The following is a 27560-nucleotide window of genomic DNA, read 5'->3' on the forward strand; positions in this document are numbered from 1 at the left end:
GTGGTCAGTTCGCCTTGCCCACCTCCATTGCCTCCAGCCTCCCTGTGATGCAGGTCTGCGAGGAAAGAGTCATGGGATAAGCATTGACGATTTCACCATCATTCCTTAAAGCCAGGGTTTCTCAGCCTCAGCACCATTGACATTTGGGGCGGGATGATTCTCTGTTGCGGCGACTGCCCTGTGCATTGTACTACGGTTAACAGCATCCTTGGTCTCCACCCACTAGATGCCAGTAGCACCTCCCAGTTGAGACAATCAAGTATGTGTCCAGACATTGTCGGAAGTCCCCTGGGGGCAAAACCACCCCCATTCAGACCCCCGGCTTAAACCTTGTTTTCTACAAACAGTGCGGCTGAGGGTCTTGAGGAGTGACTGTCACCCCAACAGGAATAATAACACTGGGTGAGCGTTCTCTGTGGATGTTGGCCCTTTGCTTCCTGCTCTATGCAGGTGATCTCGTTTAAGCCCCAGCAAGCTATACGGTAAGGGCTGTTAGGATCCTGATTTTACAGAGGAGGAAACTGAGTTCTAGAGAAAAGAAGTAGCTTGTCCAGGTGCACACAGCTGGGAGCTGCTGCCGGGTCTAAGCATCTGATGCCTGTGCTGTGATGTCACCCTCTCCCCAGAAAATCTGGTCAGTGTGAACTGAAAATCTGGGTACTTTGCTCTCTAGCTGAGTCCTCAGGTAGACGTAAGGGTCCCACATTGTCTAGAGCAGTAGCTCTCAACTGAGGCAATGTGTCCCCCAGGGGGACATTTGTTAATGTCTGGAGACATTTTGGTTGTCACCATGGGGATTGCTGCTGGCATCTAGCGGGCTAGGGATGCCGCAGGAGATGGTGCAATGCAGAGTCCAGCCCCCTCACGACAAAGAATTCTCCAGCCCCAAATATGCACAGTGCCAAGGCTGAGAAACCCTGATCTCGAGAATTATCTTACTTCCCAACGCTTTCTGGTAGACCATGTTTTGGCAATACTGGCAGCCCCGCGTATAAATTTAAAATTATCTTACAGCGTGAGGGTCAGTCCGTTCCCGTTAGAATAGTAATAACTGCAAAAACAAAGTTCTTCAATCCTTTTGATCTTGCTTTCATCATTTAATGATTTTCCAAATGCTTTGAGTTTTCTTGTTTTCTGTGGCCTTTGCCCCAAAGTGAGGCTCCCCTCTCACTTTTCATCTTCGGCCAAGTGAGAAAACACTGGCGTCCACTGAGTACACTTTGTGCAGCATCTCTCATGGGAAGCGGCCACTGGCGCGGAACGCAAGTGTTCCTCTTGGGTGTTCATTCCTCCCGGCCCCCCCTCTAGGATGAATCGACTGGGGAGATTACGTTTTACATGAAGGGAGCGGATGTCGTCATGGCTGGCATCGTGCAGTACAACGACTGGCTGGAGGAAGAGGTAAGCATGACGTGGGGTGTGGAAACGGGGCCTCGGATGCGTGTCCTGGAGTCTGTCCCTTGCATGGAATAGTGAGGTGGGTCCCTGCATGCGTTTTCTGGGGCTACGTAACAAATCACCCCCAAACTTAGCAGCTCAGGAGGACGCGTGTTATTTCTTACAGTTTCTGCGAATCAGCAATCCAGGCACAGCTTAGCTGGGTCCTCAGCTCAGGGTCTCTTAGGCTTTGGTCAAGGGGTCACCTGAGGCTGGGGTCTCATCTGAAGGCTCAGCTGGGGCAGGACCCACTTCCTAGCCCACTTAGTGGTCATGAGCAGGATTCAGCTCCTCAGTGCCTCTAGGCCGGAGGCAGCCACGTTCCTTGCCATGTGGGTCTCTCCATAAGGCAGCGTACGCGTGGTCCTGGCTTCATCCGAGAGAGCAAGCGTGGGAACAGAGATGAAACAGAGAGAAGTGACCTTCTTGGAAGTGACCTCCCCTCACTTTGCCACATTCTGTCTGTTAGGAGCAAGGCACTGGGTCCAGTGCACACTCAGGGCAGGTGAACATACAAGGGTGTGGGTACCAGGAGGCGGGCATCGTGGGGCCCTGTCACAGGCTGCCTTGTCCCAGTTTGTGATATGGGAATTGGCTGCAGCAGGGAGGGAAGGAACTCTCCAGTCTTATCAGGCCATTTCTGTTTCATCTCCCATCTCCAGGTGCAGAATTCGCATTTTATGTTCAGTAATATCATAATTTCCAATTAGTGAGTAACAAACCCAAATGCTGACAGGGGCCAGGCAGGTAACTCAGGTGAATGAAACGGGCCGGGACGTGTTTCCTGCCAGCATCACACTTTGTGCGTTGAACGTGTTGGAATATTCTTCACTTGACAGCTGTGTTTCGTGGGACCGTGTGGAAACAGCCACCTTTCAGTATCACTGGCTGTGGTCATTTGGGAAAGTGCTCTTGTCAGAGGTTCAGTTTTTCCAACGAGCCAGAAATCCAGATTAGTCTCTGAGATCTTACTGCATTGACTTAAATTTTGAGACCCCTCTGGAAGGTCTGCTGAGAGAGATTGCTTTAGGGGAAAGCAGCGTTCTGATTTGCCATTGCACTGTCCCCTTGGAAGCGGCATCCACTTCAGCCTCCAGCCCTCCCCAGAGAGAGTCAGGGATACAGAGCCCTTAGCGCGGCTCTCCTTTGACCGGGGTTTGCGTTTCAGTGTGGAAACATGGCCCGGGAAGGGCTGCGGGTGCTTGTGGTGGCGAAGAAATCTCTAGCAGAGGAGCAGTATCAAGACTTTGAGGTAAGTGGTTCTGTGACTTTTCTGTTACTTTTTAACCCCACCCACCTCCCCATCTCCCCCTCCCTCATTCTGCTCTGGCCAGACTGACGTCATTTCTGAGCACACCAGGTTCTTCTCTCTGCCTAGTACTCTCCTCCCTCACAGAGCTCCAAGGCCCCCCTCCCTCACTTCCTTTGGGTCTCAGCTCAAATGCCGCCTCCTCTGAGAAGTCTTCCTGGATCCCCCATTTAAAGCAGCCCCACCTCATCACTCCCCATCGTCACCCTGTTGAACTTTCTTCATTGCATTTATCACCAGCTGTAATGACTTTGTTTATGTATATATTTTCACATTCTTTTTGATAGCTTCTTTCTGGAATAAAATCTTTTTGAGAGCAGAGACTTTATCAGTTTGGTTTGCCCTTGTACCCCAACACTTAGGATAGTCATTGTAAACCTTCTGAAAAATTTGAAATGAAACCTTCAAATTTGAAATTGTAAACCTTCTTGGAGCTCTAGTTTTTTTAAGCTGTAAAAAATGTTGGATTTGAACTCGATCTTTGACTTTCACTGCCAAGGCTTCCAGTAACAATATGTCTTGTTAATTGTCATCTCATCCCATGGATTGTGTCCCATGATTCCTTGAGGGGAGGGTCCTTGTTGTACCCCCAGTCCTGGCACAAAGCTGAATGAACGTATTTACACATGACTGAAGGGGAGAGAGACCAGGTTGGGGGAAGGGCTTCTGCAGCCCTTGTCCTGCTCCACCCAGAGAAACCATGCTTGGGTCTGTCTCTCTTATGTGCTTGAGTTCTTTGTAAAGTTTTATTTAACGAGAGTTCTAACCCTGATAAATTCTACCTTTCTTTCAATTTTAAAGGCATATGCTTTGTGACAGCTGTATCTTTGTTAACACCATAAAGAGGGGATAAACAGAAGGGTTGGGTCGATGGTCTTTGGAAGTAAGACTTTGTCTTTAGACAGCCTGGTGGTCAAGAGTTCTTGGTTACAGAGCATATGCTGTGTGGGGAGAACCTACTGTCTTTTGAGATCTTGAGTTGTACTGATCCTTGTAAAAACCCAGTGAGGTTGGGGCTGTTATTGCCTCTTCGGGGAGGAAAACAATTGAGGCTCAGAGAAGTTAAGTGACGTGCTAGAAGTTGCACAGCAGGTGAGTATAGAGCAAAGGGTGGAGCTCCGGTCTGTCCGGCTCCAGCGTCTGGACTGATGAACTAGGAAGGAGGCTGGAGGTCTCAGTTTCACCCCTTTGAGGTTCACCCAGGTGCTGGGGTCCCTGCCCTGTGCGGGGGGATGAGACGCTCCCACTGCCAGTTGGTCCGCCTTGCACCTCCCCATCCTAAGCGGTGACAGTGTCCCCTGGTGTGTCCCAGGCCCGCTATGTCCAGGCCAAGCTGAGTGTGCACGACCGTTCCCTCAAAGTGGCCACAGTGATTGAGAGCCTGGAGATGGAGATGGAGCTGCTGTGCCTGACAGGGGTGGAGGACCAGCTCCAGGCGGACGTGAGACCCACCCTGGAGACCCTGAGGAACGCCGGCATCAAGGTAGGGTGAGCCTACCTGGACCCACTGCTGAAATAGGTTGCCGCATGGCAGTGAATTCCAGACTTAGACCAGTGATCCCGTCAGCGGAGGGTGAAAATTAGAGATGGGGGGAGGGGGGGCCGAGGATGGAAGTAGTGACAGGGAACCGGGCTCGGACAGTGACCTGTAGCCCTCCCATCCTTGACAGCTTTGGAAGACGTCTTGTGTGTCCGCCTTTGCTGCCGGCCTCCCCTCTGCATGCCGGGCTCCACGGAGACAGGACCGAGAGCATCTCCTCAGCTCTCAGGACCAGCTGTGCCCCGCGCATTTGCGGTGTTTGTTATATTCTTGTTGAGTGTCCGGCCAGCCAACCATCTGTCTTTTGGTCTGGGTAACTGAATGACCACCCAACAGAGTGACCATCTGCCCCAACAAACTGCCATATTTACATTGTTGTTTGGGGCCAAAAAATACATATCTAGTAGTTTAATGCGGAGACGCCAGTAGAGGGCGTCTGGGGAGCGGGCTCCTTCTCAGCGGACCCAAGCAAGGGATTAGCAGACTCACCGGCCAGAAGCTCCTGAAAATACGTAGGTTAAGCTGCCTGCCTCTGCCCAGAGCAGCTCTAGGCTGCGTCCTTGGGCCCGCATCTGGCAGGGGTGCCCGTGAGCGGGGCGATGTCAGCAGGAAGGTTGAGGCCTGGGCCTCCGTTTCCCACCTCATAAAGTTACTGCGAAGGAACGATGCACAGTCCTTAACAGGTGCCTGGCACGGTAAACACTCGGGGGAACCTTTGTGGTTATTTTCTTTCCTGCGCTTCCCCTGCTGCCAGGATTTCCTTTGTCCGACGACTCTAAGGCCCCCACCCCACTTCCCCACTGGGGGCAGAGAGAACAGAGGGTTAATGGGTGAATCAGCAGGGTAGGAAGCACATCCGTTTACGCTCTGAAGACCTGGGTTCTGGGCCTGGTCGGGACAGGAACTAGCTCTGTGGCTTTGGGCAAGTCACCTGCCCTCTCTGAGCCCGCAGCAGTGAGACGCACAGCGCTCAGATATGAGGCGAGGAAGAACCTGGCACATTTACCGTCGGCGTTTTAGTTAGGGTTCAGCCCCCTGAGCTTGCTCGGGGGCAGCCGGCCGCGTAGAAAGACCCTATGGAACGTGACAAATCAGTGTTTCCTGTGGGACATGGAAGTGACCCCTCGTCTATACAGCCTTCCCCTTCTTTGAGATTATTTATTGCTTTAAGAAAAATTTCCAGAACGGGGATTAGGAGGGCAGAGGCTGAGCTTCACGACGTCTACTGCAGCATGTGGCCAGTTTTTCAAAAGTGCCACACCAGCGTTTGCTGCCACCAGCGGCGGACGCCCAAGGTCTTGAAGCCCTTGAACTGAGGCCTTTCCTGTGGTTCGTTGGGGACATAGTAGGCCTCAAGGAGGTAAATGGAACGTATCAAGTTCAGCTCGATGTGTTTGGGAACTCGGCTGACACAGGCGACAGGCTAGCCTCAAACGCTAACCAAGGGGACCCCTTCCATGCGGTAATTTCAGGTTTGGATGCTGACGGGGGACAAGCTGGAGACAGCTACATGCACAGCAAAGAATGCACATCTGGTGACCAGAAACCAAGACATCCACGTTTTTCGGCTGGTAAAGCGTTCTCTGCTCTGGGGCCTTGTGGGGTGATACTGCCGTTTGCCCTGTAACCTCATAGCCTCGCGTGGACCCCTGGGGGAGGTGGCGGGAGCGCACGTCGTTGGTTTGGGTGGGATCACTGAATGACCCAGGCGAGGCTAAACGATTCCTGCCGGTGGTGGTGCAGGAGCACCTGGTTACCGCCCCGTGTTAACCTGTGTTCTTAACCCGGTGCTGGCTGTGGTCCCTTTGAGGAGCTGACGGGAGTTAGGCACGAGCAGCGTGAAGGATGCAGATGAGCTCATACATGTGAGATTGTTCGTACAAGTCTGGGATTGCCCTGAACGCTTCAAAGCCAAGTCCTTGGGTAGGAAATCAGTTCCAGATCGCAGATACTGGCCTGTCTGCCCTCCTGAAGGAAACCCTTGAGGAACCTTTAGAAGGAGGCGTGTTGGGTGGCAAATGAGAATTCCCTGCCCTGGTGGCCAGCGCTTGGCCCGAACAGTGCGGGCACGAGGAGCTGCTCCAGGGCTCGAAGCCAAGGACTGTGATTGGCCTTATTGAGTTGGGAGTTGGGAGGGGCACTAGGTCCCCTCCGGGGCAGATGTGGTGGTCCTGCTTATCTGTCATCAGAGCTACCAAGCCAAACAACTGGAGGCACTCTAGATGTTTTGGGGGTCTCCCCCTGTACCCCTGCCTTTGGTCTATAGCCCGTTGAAGCTTTATGAAATCCAGCAGTTTCGGGACTAGCACGACCAGCATCGTGTAGACAGATACAGTGGCTCCTCATTGTTCATGGATTCTGTATTTGCAAATTCACCCACTCACTAAAACTTGTTTGTAACCCGAAAATCAATACTCGGGGTGCTTTCAGAGCCCTATGTGGATGCATGCACAGCAGTGGAAAATTTGAGTCATCCGACGAGTGAGTTCCTAGCTGAGGTGGAGAGGGGCGACGCTCTGCCTTCTTTTTTTTTTTTTTTTTTTTTTAATTTATTTATTGATTTATTTTTGGCTGCGTTGGGTCTTCGTTGCTGTGCGCGAGCTTTCTCTAGTTGCGGCGAGCGGGGGCTACTCTTTGTCGCAGTGCGCGGGCTTCTCATTGCGGTGGCTTCTCTTGTTGCGGAGCACGGGCTCTAGGTGCGTCGGCTTCAGTAGTTGTGGCTCGCGGGCTCTAGAGCGCAGGCTCAGTAGTTGTGGCACACGGGCTTAGTTGCTCCGCGGCATGTGGGATCTTCCCTGACCAGGGCTCGAACCCGTGTCCCCTGCATGGGCAGGCAGATTCTTAACCGCTGCACCACCAGGGAAGCCCGCTTTGCCTTCTTGTCTCAGCTCTCAGACGGACGCAAGGGTCCTTTTCGGTCTACTCAGTGCCACGTTTTTTGCATTTTTGTGGGTTCATTTGTTAGCAGTTTCACTGTTTAAGATGGCCCCCCAGCACAGAGCTGGGCACTGACCATATCCCTGAGCGCAGGAAGGCTGTGATGAGCCTCCCGGAGATAAGCTTCCTCCAGGCATGAGTTATGGTCCTGTTGGCCATTAGTCTAGTGTTAATGAATCAACAATAAATATATTTTTTTAATTAAAAATTTTTTTATTGAAGTGTAGTTGATGTACAATATTATATATTTCAGGTGTGCAACACAGATTCACAGTTTTTAAAAGTTATATTCCATTTATAGTTATAAAATATTGTCTATATTCCCTGTGCTGTACAATATATCTTTGTGGCTTATTTATTTTATTTTAATTTTTTAATAGAACTTTATTGGAGTATAATTGCTTCACAATACTGTGTTAGTTTCTGTTGTACAACAAAGTGAATCAGCTATATGCATACATATATCCCCTTATCCCCTCCCTCTTGCGTCTCCCTCCCACCCTCCCTATCCCACCCCTCTAGGTGGTCACAAAGCACCAAGCTGATCTCCCTGTGCTATGCGGCTTCTTCCCACTAGGTGTCTGTTTTACATTTGGTAGCGTATATATGTCCATGCCACTCTCTCACTTCGCCCCAGCTTCCCCCTCCCCACCCCGTGTCCTCAAGTCCATTCTCTATGTCTGCGTCTTTATTCCTGCCCTGCCATTAGGTTTATCAGTACCATTTTTTTTTTTTTAGATTCCATATATATGTGTTAGCATATGGTATTTGTTTTTCTCTTTCTGACTTAACTCTGTATGACAGACTCTAGGTCCGTCCACCTCACTACAAATAACTCAATTTCAGTTTTTTTATGGCTGAATAATATTTCATTGTATATATGTGCCACATCTTCTTTACCCATTCATCTGTCGATGGACATTTAGGTTGGTTCCATGTCCTGGCTATTGTAAATAATGCTGCAGTGAACATTGTGGTACATGTCTTTTTTTGAATTATGGTTTTCTCAGGGTATATGCCCAGTAGTGGGATTGCTGGGTCGTATGGTAGTTCTGTTTTTAGTTTCTTAAGGAACTTCCATACTGTTCTCCATAGTGGTTGTATCAATTTACATTCCCACCAACAGTGCAGGAGGGTTCCCTTTTCACCACACCGTTTCCAGCATTTATTGATTCTAGATTTTTTGATAATGGCCATTCTGACCTGTGTGAGGTGATAACCTCATTGTAATTTTGATTTGCATTTCTCTAATAATTAGTGATGTTGAGCATCTTTTTATGTGCCTCTTGACCATCTGTATGTTTTCTTTGGTGAAATGTCTATTTAGGTGTTCTGCCCATTTTTTAATTGGATTGTTTGTTTTTTTGATATTGAGCTCCATGAGCTGTTTGTATATTTTGGAGATTAATCCTTTGTCCGTTGTTTCATTTGCAAATATTTTCTCCCATTCTGAGGGTTGTCTTTTCATCTTGTTTATGGTTTCTTTTGCTGTGCAAAAGCTTTGAAGTTTCATTAGGTCCAATTTGTTTAGTTTTGTTTTTATTTTCATTACTCTAGCAGGTGGGTCAAAAAAGATCTTGCTGTGATTTATGTCAAAGAGTGTTCTTCCTGTGTTTTCCTCTGAGAGTTTTATAGTGTCTGGTCTTACATTTAGGTCTTTAATCCATTTGGAGTTTATTTTTGTGTATGGTGTTAGGTAGTGTTCTAGTTTCATTCTTTTACATGTAGCTCTCCAGTTTTCCCAGCACCACTTATTGAAGAGGCTGTCTTTTCTCCATTGTATGTTCTTGCCTGCTTTGTCATAAACTAGGTGACCATATGTGCGTGGGTTTATCTCTGGGCTTTCTATCCTGTACCATTGATCTATGTTTCTGTTTTTGTGCCAGTACCATACTGTCTTGATTACTGTAGCTTTGTAGTATCGTTTGAAGTCGGAGAGCCTGATTCCTCCAGCTCTGTTTTTCTTTCTCAAGATTGCTTTGGCTATTCAGGGTCTTTTGTGTTTCCATACAAATTGTAAAATTTTTTTGTTCTAATTCTGTGAAGAATGCCGTTGGTAGTTTGATAGGGATTGCGTTGAATCTGTAGATTGCTTTGGGTAGTACAGTCATTTTCACAATATTGATTCTTCCAATCCAAGAAAATGGTATATTTATCCGTCTGTTTGTGTCATCTTTGATTTCTTTCATCAGTGTTTTATAGTTTTCTGACAATTCTTTTGCATCCTTAGGTCGGTTTATCCTAGGTATTTTATTCTTTTTGTTGTGATGGTAAATGGGATTGTTTCCTTAATTTCTCTTTCTGATTTTTCATTGTTAGTGTATAGGATTGTCAGAGATTTCTGTGCATTAATTTTGTATCCTGCAACCTTACCAAATTCACTGATTAGTTCTAGTAGTTTCCTGGTGGCATCTTTAGGATTTTCTATGTATAGTATCATGTCATCTGCAAACAGTGACGGTTTTACTTCTTCTTTTCCAATTTGTATGCCTTTTATTTCTTTTTCTTCTCTGATTGCCGTGGCTAGGACTTCCAAAACTATGTTGAATAATAGTGGTGAGAGTGGACATCCTTGTCTTGTTCCTGATCTTAGAGGAAATGCTTTCAGTTTTTCACCATTGACTATGATGCTTTCTGTGGGTTTGTCATATATGGCCTTTATTATGTTGAGGTAGTTCCCCTCTATGCCCACTTTCTGGAGAGTTTTTGTCTTAAATGGGTGTTGAATTTTGTCAAAAGCTTTTTCTGCATCTATTGAGATGATCATATGGTTTTTATTCTTCAGTTTGTTAATATAGTGTATCACATTGATTGATTTGCATATATTGAAGAATCCTCACATCCCTGGGATAAATCCTACTTGATCATGGTATATGATCCTTTTAGTGTGTTGCTGGACTCTGTTTGCTAGTATTTTGTTCAGGATTTTTGCATCTATGGTCATCAGTGATAGTGGTCTATAATTTTCCTTTTTTTGTGATATCTTTTTCTGGTTTTGGTATCAGGGTGGTGGCTTTGTAGAATGAATTTGGGAGTGTTCCTCCCTCTGCAGTTTTTTGGAAGAGTTTGAGAAGGATCTGTGTTAGCTCTTCTCTAAATGTTTGATAGAATTTGCCTGTGAAGCCATCTGGTCCTGGACTTCTGTTTATTGGAAGATTTTTAATTACACTTTCAATTTCATTACTTGTGATAGGTCTGTTTATATTTTCTAATTCTTCCTGATTCAGTCTTGGAAAATTGTACCTTTCCAAGAATTTGTCCGTTTCTTCGTGGTTGTCCATTTTATTGGTATCTAGTTGTTTGTAGTAGTCTCTAATCCTTTGTATTTCTGCAGTGTCAGTTGTGATTCCTCCTTTTTCATTTCTAATTTTATTGATTTGCATCCTCACCCTTTTTTTCCTGACAAGTCTGGCTAAGGGTTTATCAATTTTGTTTACCTTCTCAAAGAACCAGCTTTTCGTTTTATTGATCTTTGCTATTGTTTTCTTCATTTCTGTTTCATCTATTTCTGCTCTGATCTTTATGATTTCTTTCCTTCTACTGACTTTGGGATTTCTTTGTTCTTCTTTCTCTAGTTGCTTTAGGTGTAGGGTTAGATGGTTTATTTGAGATTTTTCTTGTTTCTTGAGGTGAGATTGAATTGCTATAAACTTCGCTCTTAGAACTGCTTTTGCTACATCCCATAGGTTTTGGGTCGTCGTGTTTTTGTTGTCATTTGTTTCTATGTATTTTTTTATTTCTTCTTTGTTTTCTTCAGTGATCTCTTGGTTATTTAGTAGTGCACTGTTTAGCCTCCATGTATTTGTGGTTTTTTTACAGTTTTTTCCCCTGTAATTGATTTCCAATCTCATCACGTTGTGGTCAGAAAAGATGCTTGATAACGATTTCAATTTTCTTAAATTTTCCGAGGCTTGATTTGTGACCCAAGATGTAATCTATCCTGGAGAATGTTCTGTGTGCACTTGAGAAGAAAGTGTATTCTGCCACTTTGGTGTGGAATGTTCTATAAATGTCAATTAAATCTATCTGAGTTGTTGTGTCATTTAAAGCTTGTTTTTCCTTATTTATTTTCTGTTTGGATGATCTGTCCATTGGTGTAAGTGGGGTGTTAAAGTCCCCTACTATTATTGTGTTACTGTCGATTTCCCCTTTCATGGTTGTTAGCATTTGTCTTATGTATTGAGGTGTTCCTATGTTGGGTGCATAAACATTTATAATTGTTGTATCTTCTTCTTGGATTGATCCCTTGATCATTATGTAGTGTCTTTCCTTATCTCTTGTAACAGTCTTTATTTTAAAGTCTATTTTATCTGATAGAAGTATTGCTACTCCAGCTTTCTTTTGATTTCCGTTTGCATGGAATATCTTTTCCCATCCCTTAACTTTCAGTGTGTATGTGTCCCTAGGTCTGAAGTGGGTCTTTTGTAGACAGCATATATATGGATCCTGTTTTTGTATCCATTCACCAGTCTGTGTCTTTTGGTTGGGGCATTTAATCCATTTACATTCAAGGTTATTATTGATATGTATGTTCCTCTTACCATTTTCTTAATTGTTTTTGGTTTGTTATTGTGGGCCTTTTTCTTCTCTTGTGTTTCCTGCCTAGAGAAGTTTCCTTAGCATTTGTTGTAAAGCTCTCTTGGTGGTGCTGAATTCTCTTAGCTGTTGCTTGTCTGAAAGCTTTTGATTTCTCTGTTGAATCTGAATGAGATCCTTGCTGAGTAGAGTAATCTTGGTTATAGGTTTTTCTCTTTCATCACTTTAAGTATATCCTGCCAGTCCTTTCTGGCATGCAGAGTTTCTGCTGAAAAATCGGCTGATAACTTTATGGGGATTCCTTTGTATGTTATTTTTTGCTTTACCCTTGCTGCTTTTAATATTTTTTCTTTGAATTTAATTTTTGTTAGTCTGAGTAATATGTGTCTTGGTGTGTTTCTCCTAGGGTTTATCCTCTATGGGACTCTCTGTGCTTCCTGGACTTGGGTGACTAATTCCTTTCCCATGTTAGGGAAGTTTTCTACTATAATCTCTTCAGATATTTTCTCAGACCCTTTCTTTTTCTCTTTTTCTTCTGGGACCCCTATAATTCGAATGTTGGTGCATTTATTGTTGTCCCAGAGGTCTCTGAGACTGTCTTCAGTTCTTTTCATTCTTTATTCTGCTCCTCGGCAGTTATTTCCACCAGTTTGTCTTCCAGCTCACTTATTCATTCTTCTGCCTCAGTTATTCTGTTATTGATTCCTTCTAGTGTATTTTTCATTTCAGTTATTGTGTTGTTCAACTCTGTTTGTTCTTTAGTTCTTCTAGATCTTTGTTAAACATTTCTTGTATTTTCTCAATCCGGGCCTCCATTCTATTTCCGAGATTCATGATCATCTTTACTGTCTGAATTCTTTTTCAGGTAGATTGCCTGTTACCTCTTCATTTATTTGGTCTTGTAGGTTTTTACCTTGCTCCTTCATCTCTGACATATTTTTTTTGCCGCCTCTTTTTTTTTTTTTTTTTTTTGATGAGTGGGATTGTGTTCCTGTTTTACTGGTTGTTTGGCCTGAGGCTTCCAATACTGGAGTTTGTAGGCTGTTGGGTAGAGCTGGGTCTTGGTGCCGACATGAGGACCTTCGGGAGACCTCATTCTGATGAGTATTCCCTGGGGTCTGGGGTTCTCTGTTAGTCCAGTGGTTCAGACTTGGAGCTCCCACCACAGGAGCTTCGGCCCAACCCCTGGCTCATGAACCAAGATCCTGTAAGCCGTGTGGGGCGGCAAAAAAAAAAAAAAAAAAAGAACAATAACAAAGTAAAAAATAAAATTAGACTAGGAAACTAACAGATATGTTAGAAAGAATATAAAAATAAAAATATAGATGAAACAACAACCAGAAGGTAAAACAGAACCACAATACTAAAAAAGAGGAGGAGAAAAAAAAAAAAAAAAAAAGGTGGAAAAGGCCTTGGCTGTGGAGGGCGGGGCCTAAGCAGGGGTGGGGTTTGGGCGGTGGGCAGGGCCTATGCTTAGGCCCTGGGGGTGTAGGGGGTGGGGCTTAGGCTCAGCAGAACAGAAGGGGCCCAGACGTGCCTCCTGCCTCTGGTCTCAGAGGGTGGGGGACCCCACCTGGGAGCCCAGCAGGGCTCGCGTGGGTGGGGCAAACGCCCTCTGCTGCTCTCCTCCAGTCCCCAAGGGCCTCTCCTGCCTGCCTCTCCTGTTCTCCCCTGGCCTCCTTCCTACACCCACAGGACCAATGGGGCCTGGAGGGGGCCTCTGAGGGCGTAGGACCTGGCCTGAGAGCCAGGCAGACTTCCCTGGCCGATTGGGCAGCGGAAACGCTTGGTGCACTCCACCCCCCATCTGAGCCCCTGAGGGTCCCTCCAGGCGTGGGAACCCCTCCCCCGTCTCAGCCACCCCTCAGGGGCGCCGGTCCTGTCCGGCCTCCACTTCTCTTCTCCCCTCAGTCCCCCCATGTCTTACCGGTTCGCTTGAGCATGCCTCCCATCTCTTGGGGTGTTGAGGTCCCCCACCAGCGTCCAGCAGGTTCCCTAGTTGTGGGGAGACACAAACTCTGCGTCTTCCCACACCGCCATCTTGACTCCGCCAGCCCCTTATTTTATACATAGTAGTTTGTACCTCTTAATCCCCTACCCCTGTCTTGCCCCTCCCTGCTTCCCTCTCCCACTTGGTAACCACTAGTTTGTTCTCTATATCTGTGGGTCTGTTTCTTTTTTGTCGTATTCACTAGTTTGTTTTATTTTTTAGATTCTACATATAAATGATATCATGCAGTACTTGTCTTTCTCTGACTTATTTCAACAGTACATATTTTCAAAGATGTCTTTAAACAGAGGCACATAGAAAATGAGGTTATGTATTGACTGATGGACAAAAATATTGTAACCAGAGGCTCATAGGAGCCAAGCTAGCCCTGTATCTCCCCCAGGAGCAGTGGTTTAAAAATCACTAATTCAGTATTCACAGCAACTTTCCAGAACATAACTATTGCACGTAGTGAGAACACACTGTCTGCTCTAGAATTCAGGGGTTGCAAACTATGGCCCGTGTGCCGGCCACCTGTTTTTGTAAATAAAGTTTTATTTAAACACAAGATCTACCCGTCTATTTACGTATTGTCTGTGGCTGCTTTGGCACAGTAGCGGCAGAGTTGGGTAGTTGTGACAGGCTGTATGGTCCACAGAGCGTGTCATATTTAACACCTGGTCCCTCTTAGAAAAGCCGCTGCTGGATGCCTGGCGCCCAAGGCCTGCTCTGCAGTGGACGGGCTGTGGCACTGTAGCCAGGCTAACAACTCTTGCCCTGTGTCAGTTTCCTTAGATGTAAAGTAGAACTATTATCGTCATGCACCTCGAAGAGTCCTCGTGAGAAACAAATGGGGTGAAAATGCTTGAAAAGTGCTTGTTTGCACAGTGCCTGGCACAGAATGAAAGCACAGTGGCTTTGTGCTCTTATTTTTATTACGTGGGTCACAGCCATCCTGGGGGAAGTGCGAGGGGATGGTTGGCCTACAGGCCCTCTGGATTCCCACAGAGTCAGAGCAAACAGGATCTAATTTGGCCCTGGCTCTGGGGGCAGGGGAGGGGTGGGGTCCCGGGCCGGTGGCCATGGTCTTCACGAGGCTGCGGGGAAGCCACTGCTTGTTGTTCCACCAGCTTCGGAGAGCAAGGCCTCCGTCAGCCTGTCTTTCCTTCCAGGTGACCAACCGCGGCGAGGCCCACCTCGAGCTGAACGCCTTCCGCAGGAAGCACGACTGTGCCCTGGTCATCTCCGGAGACTCCCTGGAGGTGGGCACGGGGACCCCCGCCAGCAGGCTCCTCCCGGGAGCTGCCGTGTGGGAGGGGCCTTGGCCGACGCACCACCTCTCCCTGATCCCCGCCAGGTTTGCCTCAAGTACTACGAGTACGAGTTCATGGAGCTGGCCTGCCAGTGCCCGGCCGTGGTCTGCTGCCGCTGCGCGCCCACCCAGAAGGCCCAGATCGTACGCCTGCTCCAGGAGCGCACGGGGAAGCTCACGTGTGCAGTAGGTAGGACTGCCGCGGCTGCGCAGAGCGACCTTCCCCAGGGGTGACGGGGTCCTGCTGCCCTGGTGTTCAGGTTCCCAGGCCACTTTACTCAGGCCGTGACATTGACACCCCCTCCCCCTTTGGCCCTATTTTTGTCATTATTATTATTTTTTTAAAGTATTTTGCTTTGAGAAAGAGTCGAGAAGCATGCTGAGGGCTTTCCTCCTTAGCTTGCGCTTCCTTTGCCGGTGACATGGGACACAGCAATGCCTGGGGGCTAAGACCACACTGCGGAGAGGAATCTGGGTCCAAACTGCTGGTTCTTCCTAGCTGAGGGTCCCGGAGGGCTTCCTTCCCCCAGCTGAGCCTGTCTGCTCATTGGTAGAAGGGGAGAGTAACAGTAGTTCTCTCACATGGTGCCTATGAGGATTCAGAGGGGCAGTAGCATTAAAGAAGTGCTTGCTGCACTCACAGTAAGCGTTCCCTATTTGCAACGTCTGTCATTGCTGATAAAGACGAGACACCCACACCTTGGAGGCAGGGCGTGCGGTGTTGTAAGTGCCCACGTGGCACGGACACAGTTCCCTTGCTCAATGACTCAATGGCCAGGACCCTCAGCCAGTCACCTGGTTCCTCTGACTCTCAGCTCCTCTGCCTGTAAAATAAGAACCTGATGCTGCAGGTTGCTGGAGCGATTAAGTGGAGCAGAACAGAAAAGACACTTAGCATGCAGTGAAAGGCAGCACGTGTGTGATTATTGAAAGTAACAATGAAAAGCGAGGTTATGTTTCTTGCCTCTCCCTAATTTCCTGGCTCTTCTCTCTGGTCTGGGTGACCCGCAGGTGATGGAGGCAATGACGTCAGTATGATCCAGGAATCTGACTGCGGTGTGGGTGTCGAGGGAAAGGTGAGCCCGTGGGGTGGGGGGCGTATGTGCTGATTTCTGCCGAGTGGTTGTCATTAGGATGTGAAGTGGTTGTGTCGTTAGCTGGGAGTTGCTCCACCAGCTGGAGTTTCATTTTCCCTCCAAGACACAGCTTTAATGCTTCTGGAAATTCTACATTACAGTTACAGAGCATAAGGAACCATGTATCATAATTACGTAGTATTACTATCTGCAGGTCACAGATCCCTAGCACTGTTATCTTACAGACAGATGCTGAGTCTTTGCTTGCCAAAACCTAATTTTTTAAGGTGTTTTGCTACATTCTTAGGGTGCAGCGAATGTACTTCAGACTCTTTCCTAGGAGTGTTGTCAGTAAAAGCGTTAATTATCACACTGTGGGGTGATCTCTTGGGGATTATGGAAGAATGCAGTGTGGTTTGCCCCTCATTAAAAGGCTAAGTTTGTGTGTTACAGCATAGTAGTTTTCTTCTTTTCTTCCCTGTCAACTGCGTGCCTGCCGTGTATAGTTTACCCTGCCCTCTCTCGTTTGTGATCTTGCGGTGACTGTAGGCAAGGAGGCTGGTCACCACGTTTGTTAGCACAGTGTGTAAAGTAAGAGTACAGAGGCCGTGAGTGAGGGCTGGAGATGCTCCCATATGTGTTTCCTTCCATACATTCCTGCATTTGGAATTTCCAAAAATGTTTTTTCTTTTCCTTTTTTTTTTTTTTTTCCTGGTTTTCTGGTTCTCATCCAGTTGACAGTTACTTGAAATTGCAGAGTTAAGTGATCCTTGAAGGAGTTGTTATGTCTGAAATCTGTATGGATTCCTTTAATGCAGGTTTTAAGAAGCACACTTGAGTTTAATAGATGGAATTCTTTACACGATGCTGATAGTACTAAAACATTTTCCCTACTCTTCAGAATTATATTCTAATTCCTTTGGTTTTTGGAGTCTAAAAGTAAATAGTGCTCAGTGTAAAAAAAAAAAACCCGAAACAATTTAGAAATGGATAAAGTGCATCCTTTCTTTTAGATGGCGGTATAAAACTAGTAACATTGGTTATTCTTCCAGAATTTTTGTCTATTTCTATACTAGTAGTTATGGGTATATATATAATATTATATATACACGCACATAAATACATATATATGCATACACACATCTTACACATGTATATACATTATTTCCACATAGAATGTAAAATCTAAAACGTTATACTACACTTTTTTTTTTTTTAATTAATTAATTAATTAATTTAGTTTTGGCTGTGTTGGGCCTTCGTCTCTGTGCGAGGGCTTTCTATAGTGGCGGCAAGCGGGGGCCACTCTTCATCGCTGTGCGCAGGCCTCTCACTATCACGGCCTCTCTTGTTGCGGAGCACAGGCTCCAGACGCGCAGGCTCAGTAGTTGTGGCTCACGGGCCCAGTTGCTCTGCGGCATGTGGGATCTTCCCAGACCAGGGCCCGAACCCGTGTCCCCTGCATTGGCAGGCGGATTCTCAACCACTGCACCACCAGGGAAGCCCTACTACGCTTTTTTTTAATGCAGCTTGCCTAAATCTGTTATATCTTAGATTTCTTTATACATCAGAACATGTCGATCCACCATTTTGTATGTTGCCTCGACCTTTTTATTTTGAAAAATGTAACTCTTGCCTCGACCTTTTTATTTTGAAAAAATGTAACTCCTTCAGAAAAGTTGAAATAGCACAGTGAACACCTGTCTACTCTTGGCTGTAATTTACCATTTGTAAACAGTTGCAGCATTCTCCCTCTGTTCTTCCTCCCCCCACCCCTCCCGCTTTCTCAGAATCAGCTGAAAGTAAGTTGTGGATATGTTACCCCTAAATACTTCAGCTTGGATCTCTTAACAGCAGGTGTATTCTTCTGCATAAGCAAAATAACAGCATCACCCCAAGTGTAACATTGATACGATAATATCATGTAATATTCATGGTCTCATTTCCCTAGTTGTCCTCAAGGTGTTTAAGAGGAAATCTCCATGAAGCAGTGAAGCATCACGCAGTGCATTTATTCCCGCGTCTTCGTGTCTCTTTACTCTTCTTGAATGGAGAACACTTCTCTCCACCTCTTTTGTGGGGGGAGGCGGTGTGTTTCACGACTTTGATATTTTGGAAGCATTGGGGCAGTTGTGGAACATCCCATGATGTCTGTGGGTCGGATGGATTTGATTCAGGTTCTGTGTTTTTGGTGTGAGGAGCACATAAGGGGAGTTTGTGCCTGCCTGTCGCATCACACCAGGAGGCCGTGATGTCCATCTGTCCCATTAGTGGCATCCGTCATGTACCTTTTAAAATTAGAGAATCCCATAATATGGCTGCACTATAAATTATTTCCAGTTCTGTGAACATGCAAAGCTGTATGTTCGGGAATGTTCAATTTAGTATTGTTGGTAGCATGAGCTGTGCCCCCTCCCCCATATGTTTAACTCTGAACGGAGCTGAGTTCTAAATGCCTATCTTAGAATGATTCTTTGCTTCTGATACACATTATGGGTTGGGCCCAACCCCCAAGGCTTAATACTAGATCCGTTTGACCTCCCGATTATGAGTATCTGCGCTTATGAATGTTTTTTATTTAAATAAATTCCTCTTTTAAAATCAAATTTAGACTCAGACCACCAACCGTGTATAGCTGGAAACCAAAGAACCTCTTTATTGAAGTTCTTCAAAAATCTCCTTACAGTTTCTTGCTTTTTCAGTTAAAAAAAAAAAAAAAGTGCCTTGACCTCTTGTGCTCCTGACGGTGCCCAATTTTGTCGGATTTTAGGAAGGAAAACAGGCTTCGCTGGCTGCGGACTTCTCCATCACTCAGTTCAAGCACCTTGGCCGGCTACTCATGGTGCACGGCCGGAACAGCTACAAGCGCTCGGCCGCCCTCAGCCAGTTTGTGATCCACAGGAGCCTCTGCATCAGCACCATGCAGGTGGGTGGGCAGGTGCGCACGGCTGTGTGGTTGCCGTGGGCCTGAGAATTAGTCTCCACTTCGGAGCTGTTACCCCGGCCTGGCCAGTTTCAATTCCCCCTCCCCCAACCCCCCGCCACATTCTGGCGATAGAGCTTGGAGTGGCCGCCCCGAAGCCTTCCTGTGTTGGGGGCGAAGGCTCTGCTTGCTGTGCGGAGCGGATGTGAGCATTAGCAGTGGTGCCTTGCCAGGGCTTGGCACCAAGTGGGCGGTAGTGTAAATGACCCAGGTGCTCATATTGGGGTGAGTTGTTATCCTTAGTTTGCCAGAGGCAAAGATGCACAGTTAAATGCCGAGTGAATACTCCGGCCCTGAGTTTCCCACATGCAGAAGCAAGGACCTACAGAGAGCAGCCACAAAAGAAGAATAACTTGCTTTTCTTGAGTGCTTCCTGTACCCTGGGTGTCAGGCTAAGTGTTCACAATGCGGGCTCACCTGCAGTCCTCACTGTAGCCTGTGCCCATTCCGCAGATGGGGAGGCTGAGGCTCAGTGTGGGCGAGAAATCGGTGCAGTGTCTCTCAGGGATTTAGTCTACCCAGGCAGGGGATTCCGGTACCTGTGCTCTTAATGCAGGTGTGCCCCCCTGCCCTCCATCCACAGGGCCAGCTGCTGCTTCCACATGCAGGGGGGCGCTTAGCGAGGGCGGCTCAGCCCAGGGCATCTCACTTCTGCCTCCATTGCAGCCTGGCTGGGGGTCCAGCGTAGTTATCCCAATCGTCAGTCCTCTCAGGGAGTTACATCTTGCTTTTTCACAAAAGGATTCTAGAATGTGTAAGGTATTTTCCCATCTTCTCTCTCCCCAGCTCCTTCAAAGTCTGTCATCAGGCTGTGGCGATGAAGTTGTATTAGGAAAGAGGCCAAAGGGAGGGAAAGGAAACATTTTGGGTGTTGAAAAACTATTGGCTGACTTTCCTCCTTGGGCGTTTAGGTGAAAAATACCCCCAGTTAAGTGGTGAGAACATAGGAATGGGACATCTTGGAACCCATATCATCAGGTATCTCTGAGACCTTGAGCAAGTCACGTTACCACTCTGGGCTTCAGTCTTTCCACCTGTAAAGTGGGCATCAGACCTCTCCATCACTCCATTCAAGCATCTTGGCCCTTGCCCCTCAGACAGGGCTACTTTGAAAAGCAGAGAGTTTTATAAGGCATCAGGTGCTGAAGGCGTCCTTACCATCATTAATAAAAACAAAACAGGCTAATGTATAAACCTAAGGTGATGTTTTACTTTGTGGGAAAGGTGTTTAATCATACATGAAAGACACCCTGCCCTAAAGGGTCGAGTGGTGCTGCGTGGTGTACATGAGCATTCACCATCCACTGGCTCATCCATGCCTTTGGTGGTGGTGGTGGGGTTATGTTTTCAGCATCTATTGCATTTATGAGGGAAGGAGGCTTACAGTGATTTTCATCAACACAGTCTAAACGCCAACAGCTGCTACGGTTCATCAGACCACATCTGTACTTTTATTTTATGTTAGCTCATCAACGGAACTGGATAATGTCATGGTTTTAATCACTGGGAGATTAATCAGCTTGTCCCTGGGCAAACACACAAAAGCTGGCCTGGATGAGCTGACTTCTGTAATGCCTGTATGTTACCATGAACATCGATTCAGAAAAAAAAGTTCTAACATGAGGAATTGTTCTTTGTGCTGCAGGAAAAAAAAAAAAAAAAAAAAAAGCCAAAAAAACACCCTTAACCCTGTCCACTGTGCTGAAAGTGACTGGCTGAGAGCAAGTCCCGTTCGAATTGCACCTTGACAGTGGGCTCTTAGATAGATGAAGACATAGCATTTTTATTTTCCACGGTGCTCTTTCCAGGGTGAAGGTTTTATGGTCAGTCTGGCCCTTTTAGAGAACGAGGCTCCTGGTGTTGCTCTGTAAGACTGAACACCAGATTCTTGACGTCTTTATAACCATCCTTCCTGTGCAGTGGCCCAGCCTGGGTGAGAAGTCATTTGAAAAACGGATTTCACCTTTCAGTTCTGAAATCACGACCGGGTGTGGCCGGGGCTGCCCCTGACCATGGCTCTAGGTGCCACCTGTGTTCTGAGCTCTGTGCCAAGCGAACACCCACAGCGGGTGATACGGGGAAGGGGTCTCTGTCCCACGCTCTTTTTAACCACTAGCCTGGCCCAGCCTTTTCCTCCACGTTCAGTTTTTAAAAAGCCTTTAGGCAACAGTTGTCCCTGGCCTCCCGTAGGTTTTATACTGATAGAAATTAGCTTTGAGGTCACTTTGCTTCTGTTGGCGGGTAGGTGTTCAGAGAAGGAAGTAACAGAGCATCAAGCCTGATTTTATCTCCCTAGCCTACTTTTCACTGCCAGTAGCTAATATTTTCCAAATCCGGAAGCAGACATTTCAGTAGGGGTTCGTAAATATCGTTATTGCTTTTGTCTAATTGCAAAAGTAGCAGGTTGTGGGCTCTTTGTAAAAATTTCCAAGAAGAGTGAAACATGTAATATGAGAAGTGAAGCCTTCTCTGCGGTCCCAAGGGTAACTGGTGCATATCCTCACAGTGGAGGATATTTTCCCCTATCTGTTTCCAATACGTCCACCAACTCGTTTATCGATTGTAGACCCAGAGAGGTGGTAATTCTGAGCCGTCAGGAGTGTGGGCTCTGGAGACAGAACTGGGCTTGAGTCCCGCAGGGCCATTTATGTGCTCAGTTTCCCCTTCTGTAAAATGTAGGGGATATTAGGACTTGATCTCATGCGTTCTTCTGGAGATTCACTGAGATCAGATACAAAGTATTTCCAGGTCCAGCTTGTGTAACTTAATGTTCACAGAGGAGCTGAGAGTGGACCCTGGAGCTAAACTCCCTGGTGTGACTCCTGGCTCTGTCCCTTATGAGCTGTGCTATCTTGGGCAAGTCACTTAACCTCTCTGTGCCTTACTTCCCTCATCTGTAAAATGGGGATGATGATATAACAGTATCTCCTTCACAGGGTTGCTGTAGTAATTAAATGAGCTAATATACTTAAAGCACCGTAACCGTGCGGGTGTAAAATAAGTGCTCTGTAAGCGATGGCTGTTATTTTTCTGATACAAACACAAGGGCTTTGGTCATGGTTTTTGGTAACATCCTTCTTTTTCCTCGGCACAGGCTGTGTTTTCCTCCGTGTTTTACTTTGCCTCCGTTCCTCTCTATCAAGGATTCCTCATCATTGGGTAAGGAAGTCCAGGCAAGGTATTAATTTTTAATGAAATCTCCCTAAAATGCCACAGAAGAAGGAGGAAGCATCATGTGAAGACCCTTCAGTCCCCAAGTCAAGGCAGGTCTGGCAGTCTGGTTTAGAACCTTCTTGAATGAATACGTTTTTGAACTGGTAAGCCCTTAACCAAATTGCGGATGCAGCGTCCGATCTGTTTGTGGTCCATTCATACCTGATGGTTGAAGAATGCTCGCCCACGAGAGCCTGAGGTTGTCAGCTGATTGGCACACCAGGCAAGAGTGAAGCTTCACAGACTGTGATTTCTTAGGAAATCACTGAGGGGTCTTAGACAAAGTGGAAGGGGCATCTGGAAAGTACCCTCTCTGCCATGGCTGCCCATAGTGGACCATCCTGCTGGTGGGTCTCTAAGGCGGCCAGAGCCTTGCTCTCTCCGGGTTACCCCTGATAGAGCTTGGCCACTGCGTGCCACTGACCTGTGAGGCACGCTGTCCCTTGGACGTTTGCTATGTTTGCTATCAAACCCACCCCCTGTTCCTGACCTGGAATTTAGGACGTTCCTTTTGACCTTTTGAGAGGATGTGCCCAGTCTCTGAATTCCCCAGGTAGGTGGAGTTTGGTTACCACATGCCCTAGATCGAGACGCTGGCAGGGCGCTCCCCTGGTTACCAAGGTGGGAAGCACAGAGAGGCCGGCTGGTCCCAGTGGAATCTTACAAAGCATGCCTTCCATCTTCTTATGTTCAGCCTGAGAGTAGGCACTGGAATTCTGCCTGCTTCTAACTGGAAAAATGGCCTGTCCTTTGTCAGGCCCTGGAAGAGTGGCAGAACATGCCAGAATAGAACCAGGGGTTCCCTGAGCCGTGCTCCATGTGCCCCCCCCCCCATGATCTGGTCCCCTCTTCCCTCTTGGTTCTCATCTCTTCGCTTTCCCCCTCACCCACTCAGCTCCACCCAGACTGGCAGCCTCGCTGTTCTTCAAACAGGACAGACATGCCTCCACCTCAGGGCCTTTGCACTTGCTGTTCTCTCTGCCTGGGATGCTCTTCCCTCGGATATTGGCATGGCCTCCCCCTCACCTCTTGTGGGTGTTTTCTCAAATGCCCCGTCTCCTGTCCACCCTCTCTAAAATTGCACCACCCCACCCCATGTCTCATTCCCTCTTCCCCGTTGTATTTCCCTCCTCAGCACTTAACCTCCAGCACGCGGTATAGTTCACTGAATTTGTTTTTTGACTCACCGGCCAGCACGGAAGCTCTCCGAGGGCAGGCGTTATGGTCTGCTTTTTTCATCTTGAATCTCCAGTGCTTTGAACTGGCCCTGGCACATACCAGGTGCTCAGTACGTAGTAGTTGAATGAAGGAATGGAAATTGGGCTCCAGAGGCTGGGGCAGCACATGGCTTGTACTCCACTGGCTGGATATTACCTGTGGTGATTTTTTTTCTCCCAGGTACTCCACCATCTATACCATGTTTCCTGTGTTTTCTCTGGTCCTGGACAAAGATGTCAAGTCAGAAGTTGCCATGCTGTACCCTGAGCTCTACAAGGATCTCCTCAAGGTTCACTGAGCCCCTTCCTCCTTCCTTCCTCCATATCCATCGTTTCTTCCTTCTTCCCTCCCTCCCTCCCTCTTTTAACATATTTCACACAGACCCTCCATGTCTGATGTGAACGCACTTGAACTGGTGGCTTGCTTTTGAGAGGAAGGCGTGGGAGTATATGTCTTTTCTTAAAGTATGATATGCACATGTAAAGAATATTAAACTGTACAGTGATATGTCAGCTTTTAAAACAAACCTTCTAATGCCTTTTTAAAAAGCCCCTGACAGTTCCATTTTGTAGCTGCAGCTTGTGTCTGTTCCTGGAAATGCTTTTGTGTACACTCCTGAAAAATGTGTGTGTGTAATTGCATTTGTTGGTCCTCAAGGGGTTTTTGATAAAGAGCAGATTTACTGGGTTGGCCCAAAAGTTCGTTCGGGTTATTCCGTAACATCTTACGGAAAAACCCAAACGAACTTTTGGGCCAACCCAATATTTCCATCTAATATCAATTCTCTTTTAAAAAAAGTCATTTCTTTAATGTATTTTGATGTGTGTGAGCCACTGTTTTGATGAAAACAGGCAGGTTGCCTTGTCTGGTTGGTGGAGGGTAGCCTGACAGTGGCTCGTGCCCTGGATGAGCCCCGCACGCTAACCCGCTCTGTCTTCCTCTCTCTCATTCAGGGACGGCCGTTGTCCTACAAGACATTCTTGATATGGGTTTTGATCAGCATCTATCAAGGTAAGGACGGGTGAAACCACCTGTCGTCTTATGCTCTGGCCTTGGCCCCAGGGTCAACTTCACCATTCTGTTGTCTGTAGAACACAAAGAGAAGCAGCTGGCATCCTGAGGTTGCAGTAAGGAGTGTGGCATTGTGTCCGAGGGAGCCCCCCTCCTCGGGTTCTAAGGCCTTGCTCATCAGGCACAGAGGCACACATGTGAGGAGGTGCTGTCCGCTTAACTGAGACAAAGTCAGAGAAAAGTGCAACTAATACTAATCAAACCCTGCTGGGGTGTTCAAGTCATTGTAACAAAAAGTGGTCGCTTTCTGGAATGTTCTGATACTTTTTCTGAAGTCAAGTTGTAGTTCTTGAACAACATATTTACTTCTGTGGCCTCCAGAGAGGGTCCCTCAGACTGTACAGGCTTTGTAAGGCGACTTACTGGAATATGAAAAGGAAATGTCAGAACCTCTCTTTGTATGTATTTTTTCCTCTTTTTAGAACTTCTGTTGTCATGTATGTTTTATAATGTACCTGATACATTTGCACAGTGGTCCTGCTACCTCTCTGTGTCTGTCTGCACAGGTACACATGGATAATTTAGAAATCCACATCGTCCGTTAGGGATTCATTCTTAGTGTTTTTTTTCTGATGGGATGTGTGGTCAAAAAGTGTAGACCGTTGAATTTGTTAGGAGGCTAAATGGTCATTGAAACAATTTGAGGGTTTTTTTTTTCTTTTGAGAAGTATAGCAAAGTGACATGTATGTAGCTGTCTGAAGAAAGCAAATCCTGCATGGAAGTTCATAATAACAAGCAGTGGTGCTTTATTGCACCCCCTGCATCCCCAGTACTGTTGTAATAGGCAGTCATTTGAGGAGTTTTGGGGCTCAGGGTCTCCTGGCCCTGCTCTTGAGCAGGAATCTCATGCGGCTAGTGTTTCTGATCAACGTGAGACATTCCCCATTGGGTGCCTGCAATTCTGGATGAAAATGCACTTATCTGGACCCTCCCCCACTTTCCTTTCTCTCCTCAGTGCAGGTGCGTAATTCTTTGAGGGTCTCGCTTGGTTGTCCCTATCATTTTTTGTGTTTGGGGGCAGGGAGGGGGGTAAAGGAGACAAAGCATAACATTTACCGTCTAACTCTTCTTAAGTGCGCAGTTCAGTAGTGTCCAGTATGTTCACGTTGTTGTGAAGCAGATCTCCAGAACTTTTTCATCTTGCAAAACTGAAACTCTGTATCCATTCAACAACAAACGCCTCTCTCCTTCCTCCGCACAGTTCCTGGTAGTCACCATTCTACTTTGTCTCTGTGAATGTGACTACTTAGATCCGTCATATACGTGGGATTGTACAGTATTTGTTCTTCTGTGGCTGACTACATCTGTCATTTAAAATAATACACAGAAACTTCTATTTCTTGTTCCACCCAGTCCAGACAGTTACTCTCTCTGCCTCTCTTTTCCTTTTTTTCCCCTCTATCTCTTCCTCTCCCTCTCTATGCAATTATAAACTCTCTATTAATAAAGACACAGCCATAGAGAATGGACTTGAGGACACAGGGAGGGGGAACGGTAAGCTGGAACAAAGTGAGAGAGTGGCATGGACATATATACGCTACCAAATGTAAAATAGATAGCTAGTGGGAAGCAGCCGCATAGCACAGAGAGATCAGCTCGGTGCTTTGTGTCCACCTAGAGGGATGGGATAGGGAGGGTGGGAGGGAGACTCAAGAGGGAGGAGATACGGGGATGTATGTGTATGTATAGCTGATTCACTTTGTTATACAGCAGAAACCAACACACCATTGTAAAGCAGTTATACTCCAATAAAGATGTTAAGAAAAAAATAAAATAAAAATAAACTCTGTCTTATATACAGCCAAAAGGGAACGTAGGAAAACTAGAATGTGATGCCTCTCTTTCAAACCTCCATAAAGTAGCACTCATTAACCTCCTTTAACAAATGGTACCTTTCATGTCTGAACGGGAAAAACAAAAGGAGTCAGATGTGGGTGAGCGGGGTGAGCCTTCGGTGGGGAAGGCGGGGGAGGCGTCGGCTCCCAGCAGGGAGGGCTGCGTGGGCAGCAGAAGCCCCTCCCCAGCCAGACTTCCCTCCGCCCTTGCAGGGAGCACCATCATGTACGGGGCGCTGCTGCTGTTTGAGTCGGAATTCGTGCACATCGTGGCGATTTCCTTCACGTCGCTGATCCTCACGGAGCTGCTGATGGTGGCCCTCACCATCCAGACCTGGCACTGGCTCATGACGGTGGCCGAGCTGCTCAGCCTGGCCTGCTACGTCGCCTCCCTGGTGTTCCTCCACGAATTTATCGGTGAGACCCCCCTGCACCTAGGGGCCCGCCCATCAGGTCCAGGGGTCTCAGCAGCTGGGAAGGGAGGCAGCCTCCCCAGCGCTCGTGTCCTGGGCCCTTTGTCCAGCAGGCCTTTGTACTCAGCTGCCCGCCCTTTTCTCACTGGCGTCCCTTGGGACCAGTGGCAGTTGAGAATCAGCCTCTTGGAACTGAGGCTGGCGGGCACGATCTTAATGTAGAGTGTTTTCGTTAAAACCACGCCGTGCCAGCGTGCCTGCTGGCTTAGAAGGGGATTCATTCAGTTCTTCAAGGACCTAGTGGGCTTCTCCAGGGGAGCTGGTCACTGTGCCGGGCTCCGTGGAGCTATGGAGATGGTGAGAATCCAGAGAGTAAATGACAGTTCAGCAGGACTTAACCAGTGTTATTAGCTTGAGAAACTCTGCCTTATCATGAAAGCATCTTCTATCACGCCTCTTCTTTATCAGTAAACGCTCTTTAAGAAGGTTTTGATAAAGGAAAAAGGAGCACTCCCGTGAAAAGTGAAGTCTTAGAACAGTTTCACACTTGTTTGAAAAGTCTCTCTGAATAGGTTTTGTGAGCACCTACTGTGCGCTCAGTGGCTTGAGGCCAGGGAGTCACAGAGGCTTAGAAGATGCAAGCTCTGCCCTCAAGAGGCTTTGGTCATCACCTTAGATGTGGACCAGTC

General features: G+C 47.0%; 1 protein-coding gene across 2 annotated transcripts in view; it reads left to right on the forward strand.

The window, feature by feature from the left end:
- The window catches only part of ATP9A (ATPase phospholipid transporting 9A (putative)), a 133255-nt gene that overhangs the window by 100584 nt on the left and 5111 nt on the right, over positions 1 to 27560 (forward strand). For both annotated transcript variants that reach the window (XM_059898514.1, XM_059898515.1), the window contains exons 16-27: positions 1309 to 1401; positions 2606 to 2689; positions 4059 to 4229; positions 5759 to 5857; positions 14922 to 15011; positions 15107 to 15251; positions 16073 to 16137; positions 18908 to 19063; positions 22215 to 22279; positions 23732 to 23840; positions 24505 to 24562; positions 26672 to 26875. In XM_059898514.1, the coding sequence (XP_059754497.1) occupies positions 1309 to 1401; positions 2606 to 2689; positions 4059 to 4229; positions 5759 to 5857; positions 14922 to 15011; positions 15107 to 15251; positions 16073 to 16137; positions 18908 to 19063; positions 22215 to 22279; positions 23732 to 23840; positions 24505 to 24562; positions 26672 to 26875 (1339 nt within the window). The remainder of the gene's footprint in view (positions 1 to 1308; positions 1402 to 2605; positions 2690 to 4058; positions 4230 to 5758; positions 5858 to 14921; positions 15012 to 15106; positions 15252 to 16072; positions 16138 to 18907; positions 19064 to 22214; positions 22280 to 23731; positions 23841 to 24504; positions 24563 to 26671; positions 26876 to 27560) is intronic.

The sequence above is a fragment of the Balaenoptera ricei genome, chromosome 15 (assembly GCF_028023285.1).
Source record: "Balaenoptera ricei isolate mBalRic1 chromosome 15, mBalRic1.hap2, whole genome shotgun sequence".
NCBI lineage: Eukaryota > Metazoa > Chordata > Mammalia > Artiodactyla > Balaenopteridae > Balaenoptera > Balaenoptera ricei.